This window comes from Xenia sp. Carnegie-2017, unplaced genomic scaffold (assembly GCF_021976095.1).
Source record: "Xenia sp. Carnegie-2017 unplaced genomic scaffold, XeniaSp_v1 HiC_scaffold_22, whole genome shotgun sequence".
NCBI classification, from domain to species: Eukaryota; Metazoa; Cnidaria; class Anthozoa; order Malacalcyonacea; family Xeniidae; genus Xenia; species Xenia sp. Carnegie-2017.
In genome coordinates, this window is record NW_025813485.1 from 4,927,219 (window position 1) to 4,947,890 (window position 20,672).

General features: G+C 33.8%; 2 protein-coding genes and 1 long non-coding RNA gene across 5 annotated transcripts; 1 reads left to right on the forward strand and 2 right to left on the reverse strand.

The window, feature by feature from the left end:
• Positions 1-709: 709 nt before the first annotated feature.
• Positions 710-7,154, reverse strand: LOC124446920 (intraflagellar transport protein 57 homolog). The gene is made up of 15 exons (XM_046997804.1): positions 6,814-7,154; positions 6,605-6,713; positions 6,208-6,261; positions 5,893-5,946; positions 3,642-3,706; positions 3,482-3,572; positions 3,336-3,401; positions 3,061-3,183; positions 2,874-2,945; positions 2,720-2,800; positions 2,378-2,428; positions 1,935-1,997; positions 1,485-1,551; positions 1,265-1,341; positions 710-940 (listed from the first exon to the last, which is right to left on the reverse strand). Exons 1-15 carry the CDS (start codon positions 6,981-6,983, stop codon positions 833-835), a joined length of 1,251 nt encoding a protein of 416 aa, XP_046853760.1. The 5' UTR covers positions 6,984-7,154; the 3' UTR covers positions 710-832.
• A 1,518-nt stretch (positions 7,155-8,672) lies between these two features.
• On the reverse strand, positions 8,673-9,667 carry LOC124446482. The gene is made up of 2 exons (XR_006948451.1): positions 9,323-9,667; positions 8,673-9,066 (listed from the first exon to the last, which is right to left on the reverse strand). It is a non-coding gene; the product is annotated as an uncharacterized LOC124446482 (long non-coding RNA).
• A 1,864-nt stretch (positions 9,668-11,531) lies between these two features.
• LOC124446744 (nose resistant to fluoxetine protein 6-like) lies at positions 11,532-20,154 on the forward strand. 3 transcript variants are annotated; one of them, XM_046997619.1, is made up of 15 exons: positions 11,535-11,734; positions 12,475-12,626; positions 12,937-13,024; positions 13,386-13,479; positions 13,866-14,056; positions 14,122-14,295; positions 14,739-14,829; positions 15,289-15,381; positions 15,501-15,657; positions 16,017-16,099; positions 16,500-16,631; positions 17,068-17,221; positions 17,387-17,579; positions 18,254-18,396; positions 19,661-20,154. In XM_046997619.1, exons 1-15 carry the CDS (start codon positions 11,551-11,553, stop codon positions 19,784-19,786), a joined length of 2,055 nt encoding a protein of 684 aa, XP_046853575.1. In that variant the 5' UTR covers positions 11,535-11,550; the 3' UTR covers positions 19,787-20,154. The 3 variants fall into 3 exon arrangements, with proteins under 3 accessions (XP_046853577.1, XP_046853575.1, XP_046853576.1); XM_046997620.1 differs by having other exon boundaries at positions 11,537-11,738; XM_046997621.1 differs by lacking the exons at positions 18,254-18,396; positions 19,661-20,154 and having other exon boundaries at positions 11,532-11,734; positions 17,455-17,557.
• Positions 20,155-20,672: the final 518 nt, after the last annotated feature.

A 20,672-nucleotide genomic window follows, 5' to 3' on the forward strand; every position in this document is an offset into this window, starting at 1 on the left:
GTAGCTGCATTTTTTCGGTCAACATGAGTCTCCAGTGAGCACTAAGCTGTAACACTGAGGACTGTGTGCAACACTTTTGTCTGACGAATGAACATTGAATATCATAGCTTTCACGTGCTTTAAGCCTTTAACACCCTCTTTATCTGTCTCTGGAGAAAATGCATCATTTGGTATGATAAGATTTCGCAATTTGGGTCATGGAGGACGAAGTACGTTCGCTCAAGTTTAGTTAAAATGGACCAGCAAACTGCTTATCATCGCACATTAATCGGTTCATTTCTTCTCAATCGACCTTTTAATTGATCGCGTATCGACAATACTTATCCATCACATATTGATTTTTCATGGATCATTATACATTTACCTTTCCTTAACACTTTGACCTTTCATCGACCATACATTGAACTCTTTATGGACTACTTGTTGACCTTTCACCGATCACACTTCAACCTTACATCAACCTCGTGCATCGAACTTATCACCAACCGCATTGACCTTTAATCAACCGCACATGCCATCGGCAGCAGTTTTCCAGTTTTATTTTCAGCTTTGTCATTTGACTTTTTCATTATCCTCATCTTTATTGAGAAATGCTTGAAAAAACAGGATTTTAGATTTTCTTCTACCGATTAGATAAACACATCCTTCAAATTCGGTTAAGTGAAGCCATTAGTTGTTAAATAATTGTAAATTATAATTCAGAGAACACTTTTCTCTTTCTGTCACAAGTTTTATTAGAAGTAAAATAAAAGTATTTACAAATAATTAATGTAGCTAGATTCAACTTTAATGCAGAGAGAAATCTCAAACTTATTTAACATAAACATTTTACCTAAAATGTTTTATAATGGTCAAAATGAGAGTTATTATTCGTCGCTTGCATGTTTTCCTGAAGAGCACTTTTGTCTCGGAGAGATGCGTTGGTCAAGGATTGTTCTACCTGACAAAGAGAAAACGAAAATTTTCCTATAAATAATTACAAAGTCATAGCCAACCAGGATCTTTCTCTCACACAAAACATGTATAAAAAAATCTCGGTGATAAATGGGTTTTAATCTTGAGCTGAATAAAATCACAGAAACAGATGAGACAAATTCATCACGATCAGATGTTCTCGCAAGAAGTGCAGCAAGCATCACCTTATTTATGAAATATGCAGAGAAAAGATCGCTGGGTCTTAGAATGCTGGAGGACACACATGGTAAAGTTTGATAAAATAGTAGGTGCTGCATGGAAACCGTTTTCGTCAATTCAACTCACTCACCACCCCTGTTCGTAGTTCCATTTGAGATACATCCAACTTAAGGCGAGTAAGTGCTTGTTTTATTCGAATTAAAGGCCCTGCAGAAAAAATATAATACATTATTAGTACAATGATTGAGAACGCGTTTTCGTTTGTAAGTCAAACTGTTTCCATACAGTTTATTTTTTTATAATTTGTTAATGTTAAAAAAAAGTTAATAAAAGTATTCTCATAAATAAACCTGAGTCAGTCATGTTAGTTCCTCTTTCATCCATTTGTGCTTTCACCGATTCCAGTTCTTCAGTGATCTTAACACACCACAAGATTATAATTATTATAAGCGAGAAAGTTTTTTATGGTGTAAACACGGGCATGAAATGCGTTCAAAAAAATTAACGTTTTAGCTATTAAAGGTTTTCCAGAAAAACATCGGCGTAAACATTGAGATGGCTAAATGCGAGGTAACTAACTTTCTAGAATGCCGCCAGATAAAATTACTTATTATACAGTACAAATAAGTAATTCAAAGATCAAGTTCATACAAATACTATTACTATAGACATATGACTGCTTACATAGACAAACATATCTTCTAATCCGTGTTCTATCAAGTATGGACTATGTTGCATGCACAGATTGGTGTTTATGATACCTAAAAATGGTAAACTCAAAATTAGGATTACAAAATTACCTGTGCCAATGACTTTGTTAGCTGTGTCACACCTCCACTTCCTTGACGATATCTTTCCTTTGTCTATAAGATGATCAAGAGCAAACATGAATTCAAAATGTTGTTTCCAACTACCAAGGAAATATATCTGCCAGATGCATGATGGTAACACGCACAGAGTAATTTATTGGCTATTATTAGCAACAAAATCCACAAATGGCGTGCTTTGGTGGAAAATTTTTTACCGATAGATAAAATGATTTCTCTATGTATATTTATATTTCTGTTGCAGTTATCGATCGTTATTTGTCAATAATGGATAAAATAATTTAACCAGTATGCAATGAACAACACATTATTTAGCTAACGAACACATTAAACAAGATTTTGTAACTAGCAACAGTATTAGTTATCTGCAGTTTTAAATCTGCCATGTATCTTAGCTCGCTATACATCTTTATAACCTGTGCCAAATCATCTTGCAATCCACGATATTCACTCAATAGTTGATCAAGCTAAACAAATTAAAAATTGAAAATTAAATGGCTAGATTCAACGTGATTTTTTTCCAGCCAGAAAGTCATAAACAGAGATGCTACTCGATTTTAATTCATTGCTAAACTATACATTTTCGTCGTTAAAAAGAAACGAGAAACAAGAAAAATAAGACCATGGTATCTGAGAACATTATTAAGTTTTGCAGTTTTTGAAATCAGATCAACTAGCTAAGGTCAAAAACATACAGGCAGTCTGAAGTATGCTTCTTTTGATAAATTCTTTCCAAGTATTCCTTCTAATGTACTCACCTGATTATTCACATATTTTTCTCTGCTACTGATTTTCTCAAGAGTTTTAGATATCTCAGACTGCAACTTATCCAAATATCCCTATACGAACACGAAAAAGTACGTAGTCATGCGATTGTTAAAGTCACAATGGTTACATCTTATAGCTACTTACTTTAGTTTCAGATAAGGTTGTTTTTATTCCTTCGCTGTGCTGCTGCATTTGTTCATGATGATTCCGCCAATCCTTACGTTGGATGTAAAAAGAACAGTCACCAAGGAAACTTAATGCAACCAAAGCCGTAGCAAGCTCAATATTTGGGGGGGGGGAGGTATTCATAAACAATACGGAATCCCATTACCTTAATATCACCGCGAATATGAACCTTCAACATTGGCAACACTCTCTCCACTTCTAGTTTCCACTCTGCAGCATCCACAGTTGACTCCAACACGGAATCAGGCTTTCTACTGTCTTCTTGACGCTGCATCAAACAGAACTATGCATTTCTCTCAAAAATACTAAGTGTAAATGGTGCAAGTTTTATCGCATGAGTAAAAATCAAAGCCAGACTTCAACATATACCAAACCGATATACTCTAGAATTTTTTGAGTCACAGCAAAATAAAGACGTACGGTTGTTTGGTTTTTAAGGGCCTCTAAATCCATGTAAACTTCATCGTCTTCTGCCTCTTCCTCCTCCTAACAAAAATCATCCATTTTATATTATAAAGACAATGTTTCTCGGCACAAAAATCAGTTTGTAGCTACCATGAACATACAAACATTTCTTCTTCCACTTTGTTGACCGTAACTTCAGCATCATCATCTCCAATTGCTTCTTCTTCGACTTCATCTTCAGGAATAATTGGTCTAAAAAATGCCAGGTGTAACGCGCCGCTATATATGTCACATGAACGCTGAGTAATTTTTAAGAAAAACCTTTTCCAAGTGAACTGCTTTATCTTCAAGGCTTCATCCACCAAGCGATCAAGAAGATAGCATACCTGGCATAATTTTTTGAAAGAGTTTAATCCAAGCACAATCACAAGCAATTGACGTGTAAAGAATGAAAGCAATTAAAGCTGAAAGCAGAAAAGAATTAAAAAAGATGAGATAGTAACATAAAACAAACATTTGGCCACAAAAAATCAAAACTTGCAAATGTATTTATAAATGCATGTTATAATTATATAATCCGCAGAAGACGACGATTTCAAAGGGACCATTTCATATATGAATTGCACCCTCCCCAATTTATCAACCTTCCTCGGCCATTCTCGGCATAAATTTCATGAGAGACATTTACGTAAATGAAAGAAGTTGTAAGATTGAGTAACTTTTGTCAAATCAACAAAGTGTATGCAAAGGTTTTATTTTTACGATGGAAAAGCGCATTGCCTCTTTCACGGCTGAAAGCATTGCAGCAACAGCTAGGAAAATTTTCAAAAATTATTTGCTGGAAATATTTTTGTAACTTGCATTATATTTTCTTAAAAAAATAGAGCAGATATAGAATACACGCACGTCACTTACGCGTATATCATTAAAACAAAAGTCAGACTACAATGTAGTCTTACAATAAACAATAAAATAAACAATTTTTGAATTTACTAACAAATTTATCAATGGAATTTTATTGCATGAAATTCTCACATTGGCAGAAAATTTCTGTTTTTGAAAGTTTGCTGAAAGGAAGTAAAGTATTTTATCTAGACCATGCCTCGTAAATTATTTGCGAATGCATCATGTATGGAAATGATGAAACGTATGTACGTTGTGAAGGCATTACTATGTACCTAGTGACGGCAGGTGGCTACCTACACGAAGACATTACTACGTACTCATATGTACGTACCTACGTGACGGCAGGTGGCTACCTACACGAAGACATTACTACGTACTCATATGTACGTACCTACGTGACGGCAGGTGGCTACCTACATGAAGGCATTACTACGTAACCATATGTACGTACCTACGTGACGGCAGGTGGCTACCTACATGAAGGCATTACTACGTAACCATATGTACGTACCTACGTGACGGCAGGTGGCTACCTACATGAAGGCATTACTACGTAACCATATGTACGTACCTACGTGACGGCAGGTGGCTACCTACACGAAGACATTACTACGTAACCATATGTACGTACCTACGTGACGGCAGGTGGCTACCTACACGAAGGAATTACTACGTACCTATATGTACGTACCTACGTGACGGCAGGTGGCTACCTACATGAAGACATTACTACGTACCTATATGTACGTACCTACGTGACGGCAGGTGGCTACCTACATGAAGGCATTACTACGTAACCATATGTACGTACCTACGTGACGGCAGGTGGCTACCTACATGAAGACATTACTACGTACCTATATGTACGTACCTACGTGACGGCAGGTGGCTACCTACATGAAGACATTACTACGTACCTATATGTACGTACCTACGTGACGGCAGGTGGCTACCTACATGAAGGCATTACTACGTAACCATATGTACGTACCTACGTGACGGCAGGTGGCTACCTACATGAAGACATTACTACGTACCTATATGTACGTACCTACGTGATGGCAGGTGGCTACCTACATGAAGGCATTACTACGTAACCATATGTACGTACCTACGTGACGGCAGGTGGCTACCTACATGAAGACATTACTACCATCACAACCATAATTACTTACTACACGAACGAAGATGGCTACCTACACGAAGGCAGATGGCTACCTAAGCATTCTATAGTTTAGTGTGGAAAATACTTAAACAAACAGATTGTTCAATTAGTTGAGGTATGTAGAAAAAATCAAACCAGTGACGATTGTCATATGTCAGCCTTAGTTCGAACAACACAGCTAAGGCTGGTTAAACTACGAAGTAAACTAATCAAAAAATGAAAATTCACCAACTTTAATGATTATTGGTGCAAAAACAATCATAGAAAATAAAAAAGAAATGTGAAATGATTATCACTATATTTATTACTGATTTTGAACATCATAATAAAGGTGCTTGCTTAAAGTTGTGGTCACCAATTGAAAAGAGCACAAGTTGAATAAATAAAGAGGTTCTACTGTGCCAGTCATGAATACAAGTTAGTACAGTTATATTAAACGAGAACAATAAAATGATACAGTAAACTGCAACATTTTTTTATGCTTTTTTTCTCAAAAATTACCTGTTCCCCCGATCCACTCTTTAATTTTGAAGGAGGAAAATCTGTGTCTATACCCTGTTTGTTTACAAATAATATTGATTACAGTGGTAAATAAGAAAAAACTCAGTAGCTAGCATGATTTCAAAAAAGAAGAGCTTTGAGGTGTACAGTTTACACCTTTGCATAATTTTACTTCAATATAATGTTACATTTTTCAAGGCCTTTCAGCCACATTTTGATAAAATTCATTGATATAATTTATGTTCTGTCCATGCTTACAAACTCAAAATAATAGACAATTATGGTTGCTCATGAGTATTTCACAATGGTACTCACCATTTGTTTACACTCGTCTATTATGCTTGATACTGTCGCATTTGGATCATCAAACTGTCCAATATTAAAAAAGTAAAACAAAAACAAATAAATATAAACTCCAAGATCTTTTTTTGGCATGGAAATTTAATAAGGCTTGATATTTTGAAATGAACCATAACTTTTAATCCTGCTGTCTAAATTTTAAAACATTACAATTATTCATTTCTATAGTGAACTCTAGTTTTCACAGAGAGTAAACAAAGAAATACTTACATAGCAGGACTAAATAAATATGTTGGCTACACCAGTGGTTGTATGTTATGCATTTTCAGGATATTAATGAATGCATTATAGTTGTGCATTATCTATGGCATATTGTGGTATTTGGTGTTCTTTAAGTCATGTTAATAATTACCTCTTGGGGATAATCTAAGTTTCGGTTACAAAGGTTTAAAAGCCATGTAGCAAGTGAGGTAAAGGTGTGGAATTTTTCACCAGAATTAGTCCCGAGAGCAAAATAATGACTAAAATAAAAATAGATGGACATTGTGACATACAAACGATACAATACTACATTATCGTCAACTTCAACCAAAATAATTGTATAATGCACAACATAATTACCGCGAGAGAAACCGAAAACCCATGTTCCGACAAAAACCGTTCTCATAATCAAGCAGTTTTAACTTATCAAGCATTTCTTCCATGACAGCAACAGTTAGCATGTACAGAGAGTTCCCGTCTATCGACAAGGCATCACGGCCATCACTTCCTCTTCTCATTTCACTGTCCATTATAATATTTATCACAATCTACATAACCGTTTAGTCTGTAAAAACATGCAAATTGGTCATAGCAGCTTATATTTAAACAAAAAGATTTGAAAAATCGCTTAAAATCATTTCAAGTTTTCCCTAGTAACTGTTGACAAGCATAACAATTTTTTGCCTTATTTCTTATTCAAATTCATGATAAAATCATTGTAGTGCACGTCATGTAAGACAACTGAATATGTAAGACGAACTGCCGAGTTGTCACAGTACAAGTCGGAGCCTCTACTAGTACGTACACCCACCAGGTCCAGGTGGTGGTCCCAGGCGATCCCGAGGGTGTCCACTTTCAGAAGAATTTACTGTATAGGTCAGTAGCAACCAGGAGAGGGGTCTACGAGATAATAAATTGCGTTTTAAGTTCTCTGGATTATTCGGTGACTATAATCCAGATACTATTTCAAGAAGTACTCTTTTGAATAAGTTGAAACAGTATGGGTTGCGTCGACGCAGGAATGTTGTTAATGAAGATCGTGTCAGAGAATATATTTTACGTGAACTCGATGAATGCGGTAATATGTTAGGATAATATTGAGCTATTTGGAGGCGTTTGTAATCTAAGTATAACGTTCAAGTACGTCTTCGGTTATTCAAACAAAGCTCAAGTAAATCGACCCTGAAGCATTGAGACTTTAAGTCTTCAACAAGCAAACAGATTAATAAAAAGAAGGTATTTGAATCCAGCACCTAAAACATGGCACGACGATGGGTATAATAAACTGAAGCTGTAGGGCTTTGCAATTCAAAATTATCAAAAATAATAATCAAAATTATCGGCCATCTGATTATTAAAATCAAAATTATCGGCTATCCAATAAATATATTCGGAATAATCAGCTATCCAATAAATATAATCAAAATTATCGGCTCTCAGATAATTACAAAAAATTATCGGCTATCCGATAGATATAATCAAAATTATCGCCATCGACTAAATATAATCAAAATTATCGGCTATGGGATAAATACTATCAAAAGTCTCGGCTATTGGATATTTGTAATCAAAATTATCGGCTACCTGATAAATGAAATTATCGGCTATCAAATATTATTATAATTTTTACTAACAGATATTATCTGGAAAAGTGCTATTCGAACAAAATCAGACTTGATTTAGTAAAGAAACTTGATGTACCTGAATCTTGCCAGTCAGCATTTTTGAATTAGCGCAGTGAGGAGACTTGGACAGAAAAACGCAACTCCATTTTGTTATTTCACATTGTGTGCTTTATCTTTTTTCTATTTAGAAAATCGTTATGTTTTTGTGGATATCTATCACAGCTTTAGCACCGAACGATATATACGCTCCATACAGTTCAGTAAAAGAAGATCTTCGTATTTGGACGACAGCTGAACGAGCGTTTTTCTGAACATTTAAATGGTTTATCTGGGGTCATTTATAGTTTTGCTCATATTTTCCTGTCAATATAACTATGCAGGTAATTTTTTTCCTTCGATAAAATCACCCATAAGCTATGATATTTGACGCGCAGAAATTCAGCAAGAACTGTCTCATTGTTATAAATTACATATTTTTTCTCCACAATAGGTTGAATCAAAAACATTTTAGCTGCCAAATTTTGGATTCCTTTGAGCCGCATAAATTCTGCTGCTTTCCTTATGCATGATTACGACGTGATTACTGCCTTGCAATACAACGTTTAAACTCCTATTTATTTCACTTGGTTTACATGATTTGTAGATAGGAGATTAAAACTTTGCATGATTTCAGTTCAACTTTCGTAGTTCATTAACCCTTCATGTGGCAATCACTAAACTAAAGGAGAATCAACCTTTGAAAAAATTCGCCAAGAAAAGGGTTTCAATATATTATTGTTTTACGCGTGACATATTACCTAGCTTTGTTGGCTCTGACATATTGCATCGTATTCTTTCTCGCTTTTTTTTTCTGGAGCTGCCTTTTGCAAATATGGAAATTCTGGTTTGGAAGAAAATGGGAAAGCGGAAATAGAACCCATTTCTCCGGAGGAAAGACTTGGTATATGCCTTTACAGATTGGGACGAGGAGATTACTTTTACACCATCGCTGAAATGGCAGGAAGAGGAGTATCAACGGTGAGCACCATTGTGCAGCAGGTATGTCAACTTCTCGTTGAATACTTATGGAATGAAATCATTTCAAAAAACATGCCGAAATGTCAGACTGATTTCAAGAAAAAAATCGTGGACATGGAAGAATTATGGCAATTTCCCTGTATCTGGGATGCTTTGGACGGTTGTCATATTCCTATAAAATGCCTCCCCCCGGTGGTCTTCAAGCGTGCAAAGAATATCATAATTACAAGAATTTTTATTCAATTGTTTTAATGGCCTTGGTCGATTCTACTTCGCCTTCGATGCTCTCACAAGAGGACAGTCGAAATGAACGTATGCTCGCCCGAAAAGATGTACTCCTACAAATTTACTGATCGACTTCCCTCACTCCCAATCTTTTCACGAAAACATGCATCGCAACGAGAAACCGCTCGTTCTGCTTTCCAACCAACACTCTCTTCGTCGTCTTCAAAAATAGAGCACCTTGTAGATAAAAATTTTTTGCACTTTAAACAAGTGTATTTTGTTAAACTTGTGCACGAAATACAAGGGCCATTACCATCACTCGCCGCCGCCATGTTTTTACAACTTTGCGCATGACATTAAGCATGGAAATAATTGATTTTTGCTTAGAAATATCTTAAAATAAATTATGCATTAAATTTGGCTCATGTAAAATGCGACGTTTGAATCAACATCGAATTTTCGTCGAATATTCGACTAACTCAGTCGAATATGCGAGTAAAGTCGCATTAAATTAAAATCCGTCGAATTTAATTGATTCAAACGTCGCATTTTACATGCACATAATTCTCGCATTTGATTCGGCGCATGTTAAATGCGACGTTTGAACTGGGCCTTACTATCACAAGGGATTGCTGTCTCTCCCCTCCCCGAGTAGGCAAAAACTGCCATTTGCAAAATGTATTGGGTGTTTTCCTTCCTTTATCATCTGCCATAAACGACACAAGACCAAATGGAAAAACAAGCGGAATAATTGGACGAGCAGTTTTCCAAAGTTCATTTTTACAAAAATTTGTATGCTAAAGGCAAGCGGTAGCAAAGCAATTGCTTTATTTAAATTATTGATCTTTACATGTATATGTTGCAGTTGACATGAAAGTTTGAACTCAGCCAATAACCAATTAAATCATGTTAACTGGAGCTTAAAGGATGTTTTCTGTATTTTGTTCAATTTGTTGCCAACCAGCACAAGATCAATACATCCATTAACACCAACAATTATATGGTGTCATATATGTATCTCTCAGTCTCCCAGTGTTTGTGTGTAAGTATATTATTTGATTTCATCTGGATTCATGTTACTCAGTTGTTTTCAGCATGGAAACACTTTTATTGCACATATAAACTTGAATGGTACAATCCATGTTCCGGTCATTATTTATGGCACCATTAGCATTCTATTTACAAACATACATACAGTGATTATGGGCATGGAATTGATTAGTTGTATAGGACTGATTACACATTACGTTAAACAAAGGGGAATGGGAATGCACTGCTATATAATTGCATGTCACGCGCTCGGAAAGCCGACGGCAAGCTCGAGCGAGCATAAGTATATCCACTTCCGGTGCTTTACTAGAAGATTATAGAGACGTCCTCGCAAATTTAACATTAAATTCATTGCTATTTTGAATGAAAACCGTTTTTATTAGATAAATACTATATCTTCATTTGTTGTCCAAACGCTTTGTGAAGAGTAAAATCGTCGTTCACGGATAAATCGAATGAAATTTTCTTCTGTAAATGAACAGAGTCAACAGAGAGATGATCAAATGAGTTTAACATGTCATAGCAAAACTTCACGATAGTTCATTAGTTGAGTTTTCTTGGTAAAATTTATGATTCGTCTAAAACTCTTGTGGACGTTGTGGTGCAGTATCTATGAAGCCGAAAGACTTATTGTAGTATGATATGTGCGCGTCATTCTATTCCAAGGTCATGTTGTTATGAAATTGATAGATACTCTTCCATTATAGGCTCTACTACAACTCTCAGTTCGGTACTTTTCGTGGCCATCACATCACATATACGTACATATCTTAAAACGAAAATCATTTGAGATGCTCAAGCAGTTATACTACATAAAACATTTCTTGGCTCTGTGACTGTAAAGTCACTATTGAGAGCTTTTACTTATTTATTGTCTACTTGTAATAACACATTAAATGTACTCTTATCCACCATGCGGTCAATAAAATTTTCGTGACGTTAAAATTTCCGATGATAACATAAAAGCACATTGCTTTTCTAACCGAGTGACTCGCCTTGATGTAAATCAGCAACCGTTGATAAAGTCATATAAATACTAACCTCTGATTTGTCAGATTTTGCATGGTCTTTAATTCGTGTACAAAGGCATCTGTCAATCTTCCCGATTTATTCTAATTAGATAGTGCCTTTTTAAGAACGAGTGGGCGAAGACCTTATGTTAATACCAAAGAACTTATGTATGTATGGAACCATGAATTCTCAGCTCTATTTTATTATTTTAACGTTTCTATTACATAGCCTTGGATGTCTTACAGTACCTACTGAAAAGAAAGCGCTACTAGGAAATGAAAACATCTCCATTTATGCATTCGATGCGTGTCGACTACAGTATGAATCGCTCACAAAAGAACAATATGCAAGATGTAGGTATATAATATGTGAAAATCTTTGAAGCAGTATTTTTTCTCCAACATCATTCTATACATTCAAAAAATATTAATAATATTTTATAAATGCTAACATGAAGACGGCAAAATATCTACATGAGGTGTGTCAATAAGTGCTAAAACAATCCCTTTAATAATGCCTTCAACTTCAGAATCATCATTTTGTTAATAATAGGTTGACTAAGCTTATTACGAGTAATATTTTTAGTGAAAATCCTTAATCATGCTTTTCATTTCTCAACTTAATAAGCATATGATATAAAACAATATCTGCATGTAAACCTTCCACTCACTGACCTCCTAACTGCCATGAACAGCAAGCTTCCAAGCGAATCACGGAGTCCCGCGCTAGTGACCGGTATGGCCAGTTTAAAAGGTGAAAGGCTTACTCATTTTTGTTTCTTCCTTACACTTCTTTCCTCAACTTTCCAGCGAGAACTGAGAGTTCGAGTAAGATGTTAACCCGAACAAAGCAATATGATACGTTCACGACTTACCATACTAAAGAAAGAAACTATGCGCTTATACTGAAGCAGTTAACGAGGATGCTCTTATCAAAAGGAAGCCTTATTCTTTCAAGTCCAATATACATTTTTTGTGTTTGCTCGTAGTAATGGTTTCAAGAGTTGACAGACAAAGTTCATTAGCTATGAGATGCCTCAAACAACCATTCGTACTTTTCCCATCAATTTAACCTTTCTTATTTTATTCAATAGATGTGGATGCGAGTGGTAAACAGGAAAGTGGGGTTTATGGTGGTAACACTTTATGGTATGGATCATTTAGTGAATGCGACAAATTACCTGACTCCCGTTATTGTTGGACGATGTTTCCTGGAAATATAACTCTTTTCAAAAATTACGATAAGGTATAGATAAGTTCTGTATGATAACAATAAGTAATTCTTGCGATCGACCAAAAGTACATTTAAAGTGGAAATATCGTGCACCACATAAGGTTTACATTACTGATACAGAAGCGACCCAACTTTCTTCATATGAAAGATCATGTAATCGAAATTGCGAGTGTTGTTAGAACGGTTCTGATTTTAACAGGATTTTTCAAGGTTGAAATTTCAAGTTGTAACAGCTAGTATAAATTTTCATGCCTTGCACTCATTGTATAAATGTATAAATAAACAACCGAGTGATTTCTATTTTCTACTTTAAATATTTCAGACTTATCTCATTGAGTGGGGTGTTTGTGTGCCAAAATCTTGTACAAAGAACATCATACGAAAAGACTTTTCGTATTTTTTTCACAATGGTAAGAAGGAAAGTCTTTCTTTCACACCAAGAACTCGTTAATTTTTTTTATAATATATGGGACGGCCATATGATGCGACAAAGAAATCCGATAAATTTTAACTCAACTCAAAGGTTTATATAGCTATTTTTAGTTTCAGTTGTTGTGTTGTGCCAATAATTACGGTAAATTTTATTCTCGTACTTTAGAGGCCATAAAATGACTTGCCTATAATTACATTAAAAACATTTTCTAACAATTATTTCTTTTTTACATGTCAATTATTTCAAACATTGTAAAGTATTTTACTCTCGTTTGTGCGTACTTCCTGTATATTCTGCATATATATTTCTGACAGGCAATTTATTATTTCATATTTTAGTTTCAGGTATCAATTCAGTAAAACCCTTTACAAAATATGTCCAAGTTCAATGTTCTGAGACTCCAGAATATACAGCATCCGTCATTCTGACAATGTAAGCATTGTGCTACAAATTATTGTTTTAAAATCATAATCTCAAGATGTCTTGTTTCTTCGGAATTTGTTTTATATTATTGTTTTAAAATCATAACTTCCCAATATTATGGAAAACAAGAATATATAGTGTTTGTCTATTCTCACTTTAGTATGTATGTTTTTACCATTTCGATCAAACATTACAAAAATTTGTTTTCTTCTCATCTCATAAACATTCTTCATTTCGGCTTTTTATTTGAATGGTATATAAACACATAGAAATTCTTTAGGAAGAGTTTAATTCTTGTGTTCAGTTTTAAATTTAGTCTTTGAAGGTAAATGTTTAGTAAAAAATAAGTCTTTGAGAAAACAGTTGTTTTACTGTCTTTAAGTTTATTTTTTAAGAATACTTTGTGGAATTTTGGTTGGCTTGTCTCTCTTGGCGACGACAATAGAGATTTTTCAGTCATTAAAACATGCCAACAACGACGACAAAATCGTTGACGATGGTGGTTTGCATATCTCCATGGATAAAGAGACAAATGAGAAAACACCTTTACTGCCAAACGTGAACAAAAAGGCTAATGAAAATGAAGGTATAAAACATTTTTATGGTACTATAATGTATAGTTGTGATCATTGATGTACGTTTTCTTTTTAGGAACGTTTATTTATAAAATTCTTCAATCTTTCTCAATTGCCAAAAATGTCAAATCGATCATGAACACAAATGTTGGACAAAGTGATTTGACGTACCTTCATGGAATTCGAGTTTTATCTCTGTTTTGGATTATTCTGTTCCACGCCATTATGTTCACTCGTATTTGGCCTTTGGGTTCGTTGATCTTATTGAATTGATTTATCAGGAGATGGCGGATGATTGATAATTGGGGATTGGGGAAGGTCATATTCGTACCTACATTTAGTTTGTATGATACGCAATCACAATTTATTTCAATAAAATAAAGTAGAATTCTTCACATATGTATATTAGCCCCCCACCCCTCAAATTATCAGTCTCTACCATCGTCCTTTTCTATCTATCCACTTTATAGTTCTATTATAAAAACGATTTTCAAAAAACAAACCAGGTTTCGATATAAAACTGAACGTTATGACAGTTTCCAAACTAAAGAAAATAATAAGAAAAATCATAATTATTTAGTCGAAACATTGCCTTCTAAAAAATGTTTATGACAAGTAACAGAACCAAAGTTTTTGAAGCAAAGTATTGCTCATGGTTCTTTTATCATTGTTTGTTATTGGATATCTTTATAGACAACCCAAATGATGTTATGAGATTAAAAAGAAAATTAGCTCCAATATTCTTACATCAAGCTTATGGAGTAGATACGTTTTTTGTCTTAAGGTAAAATCTAAAGATACTTTGCAGTTACATTTTTAACAAAATTTGTCATCTTGCTACTCAGACTGGGTTTAAAATAGCATTGATCTTTGCATTCAATGGCTCATGTCACCGATTTGCAAGAAGACAGTATGATCGGCATGTCATACTTAAGCAAATAAAAATCTTCCCTGGATAGTGCCACGAGTAGTTAGTGAAAAATCAATGATGACCTTGCTGTGAATAGATTGAAAAATGATATACTTTTATCCTTTTGCCAGTTGTTCATTTTTGTGTTGAATTTAGACTCAATTCAGCCATCTTCCGTGTGTTAAATTTTAATCCTTTGTCTGATACTGATTACGCCATTTAATTATGTGTTGCAGCCTTTTTTTTAATAAAATTGAGTATTTAACAAAACATCCCACCAGATTAGTCAACATTTTGAATCATCAACAAATATTTTCAATCTTATTATTGCAGTGGACTTCTTGCAATATACGTCAACATTAACAAAAGAATAAAGAATAAAGGAAAAACCAATTGGTTTAAATTTTATTTTCATCGATTTTGGAGGTGAGTTGCTTTGCTGGAAATGACCAATGATCAATACTTATTGATAATCATTACGCAGCAGCTAAGTAAGTTTTAAATTTCTTTTTCAGTTGAAATGATTTTTCATAATTTCACTTCAGACTCACACCACTATATATGTTTGTCATATTGCTTGTTACGAAGTTAAAACCATTTTGGGGGAGTGGTCCATTGTGGTTTCTTGCAGCTGATACTTCCGCTTGCAGTGAAAATTGGTGGAAAAATCTTCTCTACATTAATAATTATTATATAAAAAATGTATGTTTATTTTTTATCTAAATTTGCAAAGACACTGCCAAATTTGTGATATATATTGTCTTTAACCATTTATTTGTCACTGTTTTTTTACTGTTTACTTTACAAGGCATGCATTGGTCATGTGGCTTTTTGATCAAATATGATAATCACTATTCCTTATTTATTTTATATTATATCAAACAATACAATTTTAAAAGTAATTTTTATAAACAGTAGGATTTAAGATTATTTTAATTGGAAAAACACTTTTGATGAACGCAACATAAGACCATATTTTCATGTAATCAGCAATAGCAAAAATTTTGTTCTTTCTGCACTTTTTAATTTCTAAGATTGTTGTTTTCGGTTTTCTTTTAAAGATATGCATTATTCAATCATGGCAGTTGTCTGTTGATATGCAACTTTACTGCGTCACTCCTATCTTTCTTCTTATTGGATACCGGTAGGCTACACGTGACCTATATTATTTTGTGAGTTTTGTCTGATGGTTTATTTCAGCTTTTCACGAAAAAGATTGCTCTTCTAATTGCTATATTAGTGTTTTATGTGCAATTTATTGAACTTGTTATGTCAATGGGGAGCTCATTTAATAGTATTTACGTTTGAATAACTTTCACAAGACCATGAAAAAATCGTAAAAATGCATTTAATTAAGTTATAACGATTGTTAAATAATATGAATGCAAACAATGATTTTTGACAAGTGTTTCAACTTGATTAGGTAGCACCAGTATAACCAATCTTGCACAATAATGAAGTTGGGCTTGGTTTACATCGCAAGTTGCTATGAAATGCTGCATTCTATATTCATTAAATGGGCTTACAATTATTTTTACTTTTAGATATGGCTTACGCGCAATCTTTGCCGCTTCCAGCGTTTGTATTCTTGGTAGCATGATCACTACTTTTTGCATAGCAGCAACCAAACATATATTTCCGATAGGCGATTGGTATTCCTCTTATAGATCTAACATGTAAGTGGTTCAGCTTTAGAGTTCTTTTACGATAAAAGAAAGTTTATGTATAGTATTGAATTCATTCATAATATTTAGAACTTCTTTAAATACATTTTATAATAATAACGTAACAATCAACATTTACATACAAAATACAACAATGTACAATATACGCTATCGAGAAATAATAAAAAGCGAATAATTAGTGTTCATTGGTTGTCTGGATGACCCAATATGAAAAGCTATTCACATTATGTAAATACTTACTGAACTACCTTCAATCCTGAATGTCTACAGAAAATGAATTTTCTCATCATCATATCTTCATCATACTACCATCTATACATATTACCTTCATATTTATACATTTACTTTTACTGATTAAATAAAACTTTAACATAAACAACGTTAGTATGTATACTCCATTAACATAACTATTCCATGCACTTAACAGATTTTTCCACCCAAAAGATGAAGTTCTACGCTTGCACACTACATATTTTGATACCTACTTTAAAACCTATTGTCGAGTTCCACCTTATGCGATGGGAATGGTTCTTGGATATTATCTGCACAAATATCAATCTTACAATGCCAAACTTTCTTTGGTAAGTAACTTTTTAAAATTTAATTATTGTGTAATTGTCCATGGTAGATGCAGATCAGACAAAAATTAACTGGCAAATTAGAGGCTCGATCTTGTTTTCTTGTATGCTCTCATAGCAAAAACGTCATATCGTTTTAAACTGTGCGCTTTATTATTTTTGATTTAGAAAGTTGTTATAATGCTATGGATGTGTACCATTGCCTTGGCACTGACCGATATATATTCTCCATACAGTGCTATAAAAGAAGATCCTCGTATTTGGTCGACAGCTGAACGAGCATTTTTCTGGGCTTTTAAATGGTTCATCTGGGGTCTGTTTATAGTTTGGCTCATATTTGCTTGTCAATATAACTATGCAGGTGAGATTATGATTGTCTGTCTCAAAAACTTTAATACGAGCTTTACAAGCACAACAGGAATTAACAAATAAAAGATGATCAATTTATAGCGCCACACTCGCTATTCATAAATTTCAGGTTAATAATAAGTTGACCAAGGTTATTGCTAGTAACGTTTTTAGTGAAAAACCCAAATCATGTTTTTCATCTCTCAACTTAATAAGCATATCAAATAAAACAATATCTGTCTGTAAACCTTCCACTCACTGTCCTCTTATCTGCCATGAACAGCAAACGTCAAAGAAAATCATGGATTTCACTAAAAACATTACTCGCAATAAGCTTAGTCAACTTATTATTGACCTGATATAAATATAAGATCATTTTTGTGCTTGCACAATCTTATGCAAACTGAGGATACCTTTGGGAGAACTCGAGAGCTGATCACTGTAGTTATTAATGACAAACCGATCAATTCAAAACAAATATGTGAATCTTTTTTTCTAACATATATTGATGATTGATTTACAAACTCTCTTTATTGATTGAGCTCAGATCGGTTTTCCGACATGAACAAGGTGCAAGTGCAAACTCAGCTTAGACAAATCGGTGCACACGTTGTATTGTTGTTATTTTGATAATTGATTCACAACAAATATTTTCTGTTGAGTTATTTGTTTTCTTGTGTTATGTAGGTTGGGTCAAAAACATTTTAGCAGCAAAATTTTGGATTCCTTTGAGTCGCATCAACTATGCTGCATTCCTTGTGCATTTTGATGTGATGAATGTTTTGGCGTTTAGCATTCAAACTCCCATTCATTTTTCATGGTTTGTTTTTGTAAGTTAATAATAATGATTCTTTGTTATATGAATATTTAATAGAATTTTCGCACTTCATTTTGCACCGTTTGAAGATTTTAATTTACAATATTTAAAGTACCGATGAAACGAAAATTTTGCTAGTTAAATTATGTTTGTAATGACTAGAACTTTTTAAATAACACTTTACATTCGAAAACAGTTATTGCATATCTCTTTTCATTCACGTGAGTTTGATGTTTTTGTTATTTTCAATTTATCCAACTTGAGACGTCATGTTGCACAACGAGCTTCCCACAATGTTTCAAATACTCTTCAGTTTTCTGACAACGTTTGGTTGATAATAGTAGGCAGCATTTTATACAATTTACCACTACACAATAAAGGGAACTCTTCTCTTGTGAAGTAAAGTATTGCTAAATATATGAAGTAATTCTAGTTCTCATTATACAATGTGACGTCACAAGTTAGATAAATCAGACAAAGCAAGAACCTCATTATCTCAGGAATTAAAAGTGATATGCATAAACTGGTTTAGAATGTTCATTGTCATTATATATAAAATATCTCTTTAATAAAAGTGCAAATCAGATAGAAAAATTTTTGTTCATAAGCACTTTAATAAAAATTATACAAATTTAAAACTATATTTCCGAGAATTCCATCATGTCATCCCTTTTGTTGTTTCCAAATCATAAATATTATGTAGAAACATAACAGGGATGAACTTGACAATGAAGGAAGCGGCCATATTCGTGTTCCAACTTCCAAACAAAAGAAGTTTATTAATCTATTTTTCCATTGTTACACCAACATGGCGGTTATGACGTCAGATACATGTGTTGTAACAATGATACAGAATATATTTTATCATGTTTAGTTATTCAAATATTTATCCATGCAAGAACAAGACTAATGTATACGACCAAAAAATTTTCATCCCAAAGCTTGCATGGCATCAGTTGTAATTGTAAAAGAAGAATGATCACAATCCAACACATTCTTCTTTTAAACTAACCTCATATTTCTATATGGAATATAAGATCAAGATGGTCAGAAATTGTGAAGACAGGATATCATTAAATATGACAACCTATTAAGTTTTAATGTGGAGCACATGCAGCGAGACGTTTATTGAATTTCCGAATATTATTTTTTAATTTTTTATGCTTGTGCCACAGGAATTTCCTCGTCTCATTAACTTAGTTTAGTTATTTTAGTTAACTTTTTCATGATTTACTCCAACAGAATAATTTTTATCTGATGTGTTCAATTTTTTTCAGGTGACACATTATCTGGCTTTCTTGGTTCTAACATACTGCATCGCATTTGTTCTTGTTGTTTTTGTGGAGTTACCGTTTGCTAATATTGAAACTTTGGTTTGGAAAAGATTAGAGAAGCAAAAATAGCCAATAAGAATTTTTTGCCTGATCTTTTTTATGTATTTAAATCTGCCATACTGCGAGAATAGTATTTTTTGTGTTACATGATTCTGCCTTCTTTCTCCAAACGTAAACAGCACCTCTACATGACCAATAAGTTTCAATTTTGTCAACTCAACCTCTTCACTGGCATTTCTGTACCGTGTGTATGATCGCACATGTAACCAAACTAATTGCAAATATCATTGCACAATCGTGGATTTTATTTTATAAGCTGAACAAACAGGACTGTACCTACGGCTATGTGGGCTAATAAATATTTACCAGTAGTGCATTATATAACTAATTTTGTAAACATGAGCAGTTTTAACTGTTATGTGTGCTATCTCACAAAACTGTGTTGAGACTTGTTGTGTGGGAAAAAGTGCAAAATTTCAAAGCAAGAGCTTGTAGAATTTCTATGAAAATAACCAATTTTTCAATAATTCCTTCCTCCGATTCACACATTCGTCAGCCATTTTTTGCTTTTAAATATGTTTTAATGCTTCGAACATCTTTCACTGTTTTCTTATGAAGTGCCACACATTTCACAAGTACTGTACTGGAATCAAAAAATTCCTTCAACTTCAGTCTAAAGGCCGGGACAAACGCATACAACATTGCATTCAACATCAATCAACATTATTGAACTCAACACGTCGAGTGCGTTTGGCCAACAAATTTAAGTAACTTTCAACATGATTCAACAATGTTGAAGACAATGTTGAATGTGATGTTGAATGCGTTTGTTCCGGCCTTAATGTGATAAAATATAGATGTGTGCCATAACGGCCAATTTTTCTTTCCCATTAAGGCTGGGCCCATGCGTCTCGGCACTATGACACATAGGCCAGTCCGAGCCTGCTTTTTTTTT

Excerpts from the sequence above, each read along its gene's own strand:
- LOC124446920 (XM_046997804.1), bottom strand. The coding sequence starts at position 6,983 with ATGGACAGTGAAATGAGAAGAGGAAGTGATGGCCGTGATGCCTTGTCG. Across the intron at positions 5,947-6,207 it reads TAGACGAGTGTAAACAAATG|GGTATAGACACAGATTTTCC; the intron begins GTGAGTACCATT and ends GTAAACAAACAG. Across the intron at positions 1,552-1,934 it reads TAACAAAGTCATTGGCACAG|ATCACTGAAGAACTGGAATC; the intron begins GTAATTTTGTAA and ends TGGTGTGTTAAG.
- LOC124446744 (XM_046997619.1), top strand. The coding sequence starts at position 11,551 with ATGTATGGAACCATGAATTCTCAGCTCTATTTTATTATTTTAACGTTT. Across the intron at positions 16,100-16,499 it reads TTTCTTCTTATTGGATACCG|ATATGGCTTACGCGCAATCT; the intron begins GTAGGCTACACG and ends TTTTACTTTTAG. Across the intron at positions 16,632-17,067 it reads TCCTCTTATAGATCTAACAT|ATTTTTCCACCCAAAAGATG; the intron begins GTAAGTGGTTCA and ends TGCACTTAACAG.